Genomic DNA, 10,391 nt, shown 5'->3' with positions numbered 1-10,391 from the left:
ACTCATTTATTGTTTGTCTTGAATAGAAGTTGTAGCTACAGAACAACTCAATCTGAAATTAACCATAAACCTCCAAACCTGCCTTTTTACTTGAGGATTTGAAATGATATTTTCTCTAACGAGTTACAAATGCGGAAAAGAACATCGTTTTGAGCTTTTACATCAGTTTTTGTAATTCGTTCCACACGATCATATTTATCAAACTATACGATCGATCAATAATGAGTTACAGCGCGATATTTTCAGTTGGTTCCAAGGTACTGCTATAGATCGAATTCCCATAGTCAGGTCGATCAACAACCTGAATTGGGTTAGTGAGTGGTTGTTGTTAGTGAACATCTGTGCAAGTGTTTCGCCTACCGTATAATTGCCGACGCTCTCTTCGACATAGATCTTATAGAAACAGTAGTCGTAGAAGTATGTTTCTATGAGAAACACGACAATCATCACGTAGCAAATAAGCTGGAATGGTGAAACCAGACGGTTTTAATGTAGTATTGTTTTTGCAAACTATAAGTACTGTCTCATACCTCTGAACAATACCATGCGGTAGGATAGTCAGGTTCAAATGTCCCGGCACTTGAATTGTTCCACGTCGTCTCCCAATCTTGACGTAAAAGGAACAGTGCGAAGCCAGAGACACTCCAGAGTACAATTTGCGCCACATTCTCCAAAAATGTCCGACACTGAACCAATTTCTTTCAAAAAGATTGTGGTTGCCGGAATCAACTTTCTTAAGCGAAACGTACTCTTCGTGGTCTGGATAGATTCGTAAAGGTGTGTACCATGCTAGCGCCTGTTCCAATCATACTCACGATAAGGCAAGCGAGAGGAAGTCGAAGCGCGAAACTTTGCGACAGGTCGATGTCACCGAAACCGAGGACGTCTTGCACACTGCTCTGAGACATGTCCGTTCTAAGTTATGGGGATTCCAAGGGGATCTACAATGCTGCTCGTATTTCATGCGAAAAACCACAATATTTTGACGTTTTCAGAACTGAAGCTCTTTTTGAGAAGAAAAATTACGTCCATCTATTTGGATAGTTGTCTACTGGTGAACGCGACCGCATCAGAACTAAAACATTGAAAGTAATTCGTTTTTTTTTATTTTGAGAGATTTGACTCCCGGTACAGTTTTAATCTTGAATTAGTTTTTTTTTTTGAGTTTTACCTGCCAAAAACGCTCGCCCGTCCTTTTTTTTCGCAGAAAATACGAGCAGTTTCATTAATTTTTTGAATGTTTTTGAATTGTGGGTGCTTACCTCCAAACAGTTTAGGACAGTGTTCACTAGTTTGACTGTTGGTGGCCTCGTAGGAACATGCTCGGTGACTTTCTCCGCTGGTTTCAGAGTGGCTGCCTTTGCCACAATCTTTTCTTTTTCCACCGTTGGCTTGACGTTCGTCTCCTTCTCTTTGGAGTTCTCTTTCTTAATTTCTATTGTTTTAAGGTCATGTTGATCCTTAACTACTTTTTCCTCCTTTGAATGTTCTTTTGCTTCGGGTGTTTTAGGTTTCGACTGTCCTTCTGCCTGAGGTGTTTCGGGTTTCGAGTGTTCTTTAGGTGTTTCCGGTTTCGAGTGTTCCTTTGCTTCAGGTGTATCGGATTTCGGTGGTTGTTCCGCCTTATCATCTGCCTCCTTACTTTCCCTCTCGATCAAGGGCTCAATTCTCACCGCCTTCTTTATTATTCTCCTCTTCACTTCCTCAGTAACATGCTTCTCATCGCGATCCTTGTCGTTCTCCACAATTGGCTCGACCTTTGCTTTCGGTGGCACTGATGCTGAATCATTGTGAGCGACGTGGCTTTCAGCTTTTGGTGCGACAATAGCTTTTGAGAGATCCTCAGTCTTAGCAACTTTTTCCTGTTTTGGTTCTTCCAAACTATTCAGCATTCCTTTGCGTCGTCTTGTATTTTCTTCGTGGACCTCTTCTAGAGTAAGGTCTTTTTTTGTTAGTATCTGAAACGAGCAGATTTTTAACTGATGATCACTCTGAGAAATTCTATTCTTGTGTGCTTTTCAATCCATTCTTGTGTAAAAGGAAGGAGAAGAAGAATGGTGTATGTTAGATCCACTTTGAACCGGATAAAAGTTCCATTTTGTTGTACATTCACTCCTGTATTTCAAGCAATATTTTCAAAACACCGTTCTTTGAAGTTTTGTCCTCATGAAAACGAGATAAACACAATTTTTCTTCTTGCCCCTAGTAACGATGGAAAATGTAAAAATCCACAGTGTGTTGGAACAACCATTATTGAGCCTCCAAAACACCACAGTTCGGCGGCACTGCAATCGCCTATGGATACTAAGGGCGCATATACTCTGAATTCATGTTTTGTTTGAAGACTGTAGATACGTAGCAGTTACATACGGGTCTCTATATGCTGTTTTTTTTTCGATTTATCCAGAAATACGTAACACTTTTGTAAAATTGTTTAGAGTGGTGAACGCAGCAAAATGTGGAACCTATCGAAGCTTCCAGATGCCTTCATTTGAGTTACGCCATATGCAAAAAAAGAAAATCTGGTGCATTCGGAATGATACGATTATTCTATTTCTAATGCGGACATGTACTCTGTCGGCAGCCGCCCCTTTTGTCGTTATTTACAGTTGCGACTATTAGCGCAATATAACCATATCCACCTCAAACTTTCCTACTTAATTCTGACCGTAATAAATTACATCTTCTCTTGTCCTTGAACCTTGGCATTCTTTGTATAGAATAGAACTAAAATATACGGTAGCTCACAGGATGCTAGGTGGGACTTTTACTATGCTTTTTGGTCTGACGGTTCGACACCTACGTCTTCTTCGGAGACTTAGAAATGCCAATCTATTCGCTGCTCAGACAACCAAATATATCTTCTCTCCCTGACTTCTCTGCTGACGTTAACATAAGTTTATTGAAGAGAATTCTGCAAACGGGGCAAGCGCAATCACACCGTATTGTATCGGAGATGATCCGCACCAAAGCTGACACTCACTGCAGTTGTGTATGTGTCACCCGCATCTAGGATGATAATGGAAGGGCGGCTTCACCTGCCTCATTTGGGGGATAAAGTGCCAATGTAAGGATAAAGCGTATCAGTGCGCCAGAGTGCGCCAACGCATTTTACTGCGATTAGGAGTCGTTGAGGATTTCGTTTCTTGGCTTATATAATTCCATGCAGGGACCAGCCAACGAGTCAAATTAGTGCCCCAATTCTTCCAGACAAGTCTCGTAACAATTTCTCAACTCAGCAGGAATGAAAGGCTTGGTTGGCACTAGGACGTCTTCAAACCATCGATCGTCCAGTCACACCTTTTACCAATTGTGCATAACCTTCCGGATAAGATATTTGGTAATCCGAATTAGAATTAGCAAATAAAACGACAATTTCAAGCCTCTGATAGAGACGTAAGTGTCGAAACGTCAGGCCACAGAGCATACCAAAAGTTCCATCTAGCCTAGTATGAAGTGCAGCTTATTTCAATTCGATTTTGGGTGTCTTTTTTTGGTGGAAACTCTCGACTAACCGTTCTTTGCTAGTTACCATAATCGTATTATAATAAGGTATGGTATTCTCACTCACCACAACCGTTCTTCGCGGCCGTATTAGTCTACCGGCCGTCGCAGCTTTTTCAGCATCACCTATGCTGAGATCCTAGGAAAAAGCTCTCTTAGTGCGCAGACACAAACTAATCTACAGGGATTGCGCCTGCAGAGGTGGGTGACTGTTAGAAGGGTTAATATCTGTCGGCTTTTTTTTTTCGAAGCCCTTTCTCACTAGTTACTGAGAATTAGTTCTATGCAGATCGCATGAGCTGGACATACCGAATTCAGAGGTGGTATTGCGAGTTTCATGGCACCCAAACATTCGCTTCGAGACTGAAACGGGCTCTTTAAGGGTGTGAACTGACCATCTTTGTAAGTACTCACGTGAATATGACGGGTCTCACAAAAGTTGCCGATGTGCAACAGTCGGAAGATCACCACGGCAGCCACTACTATTTGCAACGCTTTTACGACGTAGAATACGCGCATCTGAAGACGAGAAATGCAATATTGAGACTGCAAATGAGCTTTTGCTCAGTTTTGGAGCCGTTGATCCTCGATATGTGCACCAATATCGCTCCAGAATCTGCCACTTACCACTGAAGACGTTAATAGACCAGTTGCTACGCGCGAATGGTAAAAACTGACTGAGACGTTCGGTTGTGAAGAGTGATTTATCAGCGCTATGTGATATCATGCATCTGTGATATGAACTTGTTGGATTTGTCCATGATAGCCCTAACATCAACCAATTCCAAGATTATCTGTGTCACTTGTTCTCAGGTTAATCTTCGATTTGCTCGATCGCTTCCCTTTCAAAAGGGACGAGGACCAGATCATACTTCGGTTGGAAGAATTTCGTGGAGAAATCTGGCCGCAGGTCCTGTATATCCTAGGTTCATAGGTTTCATACCTCCCTGTATCAGTGTAAACGGACGACACCGGAAAGCTGTTTCTCACGACGACTTCTACTAGAACGCGCCACCTTTGCGCCCCGCCCCGCCTGCGATTTGTCGGTGAATTGCCCATCGGGGCGTCCAAATGGATTTTCGACGAATTGAAGGCGGGGCAGGGCGCAAGAGTGGCCGTTGCAATAGAGGACGTCGTAAGAAACAGCGTTCTGGAGCCGTCTGTTTGCAGGGATACAGGTAGAAATGAGGGAAACCACCCGTGTATACATAATCTACGACCCGATATAGGTAAACTCCAACGAAAATCGGTACTACGCCAGATTCGTGGGGTGATTCCTTTGAAAAGATGGTAGTGGGACAGACAAATATTTCCTAAATCAATACGGTCGACCATTATAGATGTATTCTCTATTGTATTTTCAATTCTGATTCTAATCCTCTGAAGAGTACAATCTGTTTCCCTCGCAGATCCGCTCTGCTCTGATATGGTTACAGTATCATGCCATGACTGAAACTTTCATCTCCTAGGGTTCGAACTCATCGATCTCACAATCCCAACCGAAGCCTAACCCAAGTCGTGATTGGTGTGTGGTTACCGGAGAGCAGTTACAGGATTATGATCAAATTGAGTGGGATATACTGCTCAGACATAAATATATAGTATTTGCCAGGTGAGACTGATTGTTTTTTCGCCTTAATTATATCTAATGTTATATATTGTTGTTGATTTAATTATATTTAAAATATTGCTTCTGTTATTGTCTCTGCTCTATCAAATTTTCTAACGAAAATAACTAACCGCAACAGTAAATTATCTTTATAAAATTCAAAGATGATGGGACAAAAACCCAAACACATATGCGAAAAATATCATCGAGATTCAACTATATAATTAGGAAGTGCTCATTATAAAACCATTGGTAATTCTTTTTTTGTCAACTATTATACTATTACACTGAGCAGATTTCGCTCTTTTAAGGACAAATCCCGAACAGAAATTACTGATAGTGCAAGAAGTGCAACGACGTGGTGAAACTGTAGCGGTCACTGGAGGGGGAGTTAACGATGCTCCAGCGCTTGCTCACGCTAACGTGGGCATTGCTATGGGGTTGTGCGGTAAGATCTGATCATGGCTAATTTTTTCTCTTTCTTAAGCCAAATAGATTTCTATTAAGGTAGTGACATTGCAAGACAAACTGCTGATATTGTGCTATTGGATGACAATTTTGCATCAATTGTAATGGGTATCGAAGAGGGTCGACTGCTATTCGATAACCTGAGGTGATCTTAGATCTAAAATTTACCAACTAATAGTGGTCCTTCCCTCTGGGTCTATGTATTTACTACTTGCTACTTGTTTTCATTTTGAAATTGTTTTTAAAGACGTAGTCTCCAGTTATTGATACCTCATAGATAAAATATAACCCGGCAGTGATTCTCCTCGTCTGCTGCTTCAAAGTAATCAATACCTACTTTCCAGGTTATCCCTGGCCTACACTTTTGCACATCTCTGGCCTGAAATTTTCCCAATAATGCTCACGTTCATCCTTGGACTCCCGTTAGGACTATCACCAATGCAGGTAAGCGTTTGCGTCATGACGATTTTATACATGGGTATACTAAATTGTCAGCTAACGTTGGTTGATCTTCCTTTGTTGGCCCCATTTTTCACTTTGTAACCACTTTCGCATTTGCTTTGTCGTTTTGTCCATCAGTCCTTAACAACTAAGTCCTGCCCAGACCGTGAATCTGGAAATGTCAATGAGTATGGTTTGGATTGTTAAACCACTTAGCTTGTTACTTCAAATGTTCGAAACTACAGATGTCAATAAATTTACTGCCCACCACAGTACCCTAAGCAAAACCCACATGTAGAGATCTGCACTTCTCTGTACATTCTTTTCGTACAGTATTTAGATCCTCTCCATTGATCTTGCCTCGGAAATGCCACCAGCAGTTTCGTTAGCCTACGAACAACCTGAGCAGGATATCATGTTAACTCGTCCACGAAGTGGAAAAACTCGTTTATTATCGAAAGGACTACTAGTCTATGCATATTTATTCGCGGGTACTGGAATCACCATAGGTTGTATCGCAGCATATTTGAGTGTCTACTGGTTAGTTTAATATTGATTCAAGTTTTTTTTTGAGAAAAAAGAAAAGAAAATATTTAGGTATCACAATATCACGTTCAACGATTTGCTGTTCACAGCTGAGCATCACTGGAAAATTGGCGCGGCAAATTTCACCACCAGTGATGGAGTGGTTTATGATGAAAACCAACAGCTATTCATAAAAGGACAGGCTGCTGCAGCTTGGCAGATTGTTCTTGTGATGTCACAGGTTAGTTAACATTTGCAGTGGAGTTCCAGAGTAAACATAGCAATTCCCTCCAGGTATTTCATCTATATAACTGCGCCACAAGACGAATTTCTGTCTTCAGACATGGTATCACCAACGTAGTATCGATATTTGCTGTGATTATTGAGGTTTGCATGCAGTTTGTGAGCAAAAGTAACAATTAAGCAGTTAAATATTATATAAAAGTAAGCGCATTCACATTTTCAGATTCTCCTTCTGGTCATGTTCGTCTACACTCCTGTAAGTCAATACTTTATGGACACTCATGCTCCGCCCCCACATGTATGGGCGATCGCTCCACTTGTTGGTCTGTACATTTTGGCCTATAATGAAGCTCGTAAATACCTCATTAGGAATTATCCAAAGAGTAAACTTATCAAACTTGTGAAATGGTAGCCGTGCTAAACCAATCACTCATCTGAATGATAAGAAAAAACATGAAGAACTAAATAAAGTTGCTCTCTTGAAGTTGTAAGAGGGCAACGCCTCTCTTGCAGCAATATACAGCACGTAGTAGCAGAACTCTGGCATCTTTGTGATATTGATGTTTCATTTAGAGGAAAGCTGACAATTCTAGAGTCATTATCAATGCTATAACAGGAGGAAAATGCACACATCGATCCATCTACGCCTCAGCGTACGCAGTTTTACGTCAGAAATAGGATGTTGTAATAGAGTTCCGGTCAAGTTAATGGGATTTTCACTTGAACATGTAGACTCAAATAGTCGAACAAACGATGATCTTGTATTTATAGTCAGGTCAAAACGACATGAAGCACGGTGCATTTGTGTACGCGCTCGGAACGGCGCGGTGGAGGCAGCACTTGGAACCTAGGTGAGGCCATCGCAAACTGCAGCGATGTGTGGTGCCAACAAAGGTTCCAGTGCGCTCCTAACCGCTACGCTCCACCGCACCGCCTCGAGAGAAGCCGCGTACGCAATTGCACCGTGCTTCATGTCGTTTTGACCCTGCTACATGACTAACAGAAATATGCATCTATTTTATTCTTAATTGCACGCATACCACGGCATCAATGTTCTCGGAACTGAGCGCCCTTTAAAATCAATGCACATTTTAATGCGTTCATTCATTCTATGGTGTCATATAAAGCTACCTTCGCCAATGCTTCTCGTCTGTCGATCAGTTTCAGATTTAAGTCTGATCAGAACAACCTGAAACCAGGTGCAGTTGTGTAAGCGGTCGAAGCGGTGCCGCGGAGCGTTCAAGGTGGAAATCTTGCCAACTCTTCTCTGTAATACAAGTGGAATTAGCAATGTGCCGCTTCGATCGCAACCGTTGGCTCCACTACACCACTTCGGGTGCAGTCGCTTACGCAACTGCACCAGAGTTCAAATTGTTGTGACTGTGATTGAGCTATATAAATTTCCAGCAAACGTAATGTACAGCTGAAAAACTAAGAAAAGCACCTAGTGTTAACAAGAACCAGAAGTTGCGGATAAGCGTGATCAACACGAACCCGAATCAAATTGTCAAAAAAGAAAGGAAAACCCCAAGAAAAGTCAGAGACGTTCATCAAGTAGAGAAAGATAGGAGAAAGGTTAGAGGTGAAGGGATTACCTTGCCAGCGGTCCAAAACTAGCACGTAGCTGGTTCCAACTTTCGCATCTGCGACTGTTGTTCAGCAGAAAGAAAGGAAACTCATCGAAAAATATTCACTAGTGTCAGCTTACCTCGAGTATGCTTATCTGTTTGTTGTGCACTGTGCTTCATTTCACAATTTCGTTACTTACCCATATTATGTGTTTGTTATCACGCCACTTATTGATTACACGTTTTGATGACATCACATGACCAAACCAATGGTCTCATTCATCATACTATCCCCTCATGTACATATATTATATTGCATTACATTCAACGTTGGCATGTGCGTATTTGTTTTATTTTTGCTCTAGTTTTCCATTCGGGATTATCTTGCTCATTTGGAGCGGTATGTGGATTTCATGGTTTTTTTGCTAGTCTTCATTTACATGCTATTGCATTTACAAACTGAATATAGATAAATTTTGATTTCACGGTGTACAAACATTTTCTTCTTTTGAGCCGCATAAACGTAGTGGAAGTGTATGCTAGTATGCTGGAAATCATCTACAACCGGTAGGACAGCTTCAGTTGCTTGTTTGAGTTATACCAGTTGGATTGCGAATGCTGGGCAACGAAGTATAGTAGGGTCAAAACGACGTCAAGCACGGCGCAGTTGCGTAAGAGAGGACCCTTGTTAGCACCATTTCTTGCTGCAGTTCGCGATGGTCCCACATTGATTCCAACCTTAGCTTGACCGTAACCGCATACGCCACTGCACCGTACTTCATTTCATTTCGACCATACCACAATTGCCGTTTTCTCTCGTGTAATAAGCAGCATCGTTAAGGGATAGGACCACACAAAGCTGTTTCGAATGTGTTCTTCCGGATTTGTTCCGTCCTGTATTTTGCAGGAAAACATCAGCTTAGTTCTACCTCGACACACAAAAAACAAAAACTAAAAGGATTTGGGGATAGAAAAACAAAGATTGTTTTATAAAATTACTAGTTGTGCTTGAAAACTACAGAGGCTCGTAAATGCACAATGTCCACAATGCCACGAATCTATCGAATCCATTGCTAGCCCCTGATATATCCAGTAAAAGAATGATTCACAGGAAGATTTAATGGGATTTCCAAATATGCTGTTAAGTATGTAAAATGCGGATCTTAGCATCTATTATCCTAATCTTTTGTATACAAACAATATAACACCAGTACTGTTAGTAATAAATTAAAAGAAAGTGTCCCAAAAATCGTTAAATGAGGGCACCATTACTGAGGATTAAGCTCAATGGGATATCAGAGTGATACTGTTATTATGCAAAATGTAAAGAGGTTCAACCGTCCAATATCTTCAAAATCATCACATCACCGGATCAAAGATCACACTTTTAAACGTGTTATAAAACAAAGGAGAGAAAAAAAAACGGGAACAATTATTATATGTACAAATAATCGAAGCCACGTACCACATCGCATAAGACGCTGTAGTAAGGCAAAGCATGCTTCTAGGAAAAAAAAACCACTAAGCCAGACTGTTTACAAGGGTGCGTATCGTTACGTACCCACATCCCCCCGCGACCACCTATCCTTAAGGGAAACGACTAGCAACAGCGATCGGTAATTGCGCTGCGCAGCAGTTAATACTGCCAGCAGAGCTTTGCGCGTTTACCTTATGTCCCGCCCATCACATCATCCATCATTGGCCCTCATCTTCTAATGAGGTGCGAAACATGCCTCGCACGGGCAAGCTTCGAGAGACTGGTATTGCTTTTTTTAAGGAGTATCGATTGCTTACGTATAGAGATACATCTAGTGATTGCACAAAAAATGCCAGAAATAGAAAACAATAGTGTTTTATCTATGTAAAACAAACAAATCGGAACTTTTACCAACTATTGCAGTATCTTACGTGCATTAAATACTCAGTATAAATACAAATATATATCTATATCTTCTATATAGTCTTTTCAGTCACAAATCTACGTCTTCCAACGATCAGGTTCGCGTTTTTACACTTTTAACTTTTATTTTGCA

At 41.2% G+C, this 10,391-nt stretch overlaps 2 protein-coding genes across 4 annotated transcripts; one reads left to right on the top strand and one right to left on the bottom strand.

Annotated features, from left to right (window-relative positions):
* Positions 1 to 226: 226 nt before the first annotated feature.
* Positions 227 to 4,374, bottom strand: RB195_005588 (uncharacterized protein; the record flags this gene model as incomplete). 2 transcript variants are annotated; one of them, XM_064178184.1, is made up of 9 exons in its annotated part: positions 227 to 301; positions 361 to 462; positions 531 to 686; positions 750 to 899; positions 1,263 to 1,958; positions 3,814 to 3,867; positions 3,919 to 4,023; positions 4,132 to 4,217; positions 4,284 to 4,374. In XM_064178184.1, 9 exons carry the CDS (start codon positions 4,372 to 4,374, stop codon positions 227 to 229), a joined length of 1,515 nt encoding a protein of 504 aa, XP_064035259.1. The 2 variants fall into 2 exon arrangements, with proteins under 2 accessions (XP_064035259.1, XP_013298908.2); XM_013443454.2 differs by lacking the exons at positions 4,132 to 4,217; positions 4,284 to 4,374 and adding an exon at positions 3,572 to 3,643.
* RB195_005587 (uncharacterized protein) lies at positions 4,264 to 7,202 on the top strand (the record flags this gene model as incomplete). 2 transcript variants are annotated; one of them, XM_064178182.1, is made up of 9 exons in its annotated part: positions 4,264 to 4,317; positions 4,974 to 5,116; positions 5,425 to 5,561; positions 5,621 to 5,726; positions 5,926 to 6,025; positions 6,363 to 6,562; positions 6,620 to 6,788; positions 6,842 to 6,934; positions 7,014 to 7,202. In XM_064178182.1, 9 exons carry the CDS (start codon positions 4,264 to 4,266, stop codon positions 7,200 to 7,202), a joined length of 1,191 nt encoding a protein of 396 aa, XP_064035257.1. The 2 variants fall into 2 exon arrangements, with proteins under 2 accessions (XP_064035257.1, XP_064035258.1); XM_064178183.1 differs by lacking the exon at positions 4,264 to 4,317 and adding an exon at positions 4,576 to 4,662.
* Between the last annotated feature and the right edge of the window lie 3,189 nt (positions 7,203 to 10,391).

Source organism: Necator americanus, chromosome I (assembly GCF_031761385.1).
Source record: "Necator americanus strain Aroian chromosome I, whole genome shotgun sequence".
Taxonomy (NCBI): domain Eukaryota; kingdom Metazoa; phylum Nematoda; class Chromadorea; order Rhabditida; family Ancylostomatidae; genus Necator; species Necator americanus.
This window is presented reverse-complemented; position numbering and strand designations above follow the sequence as displayed.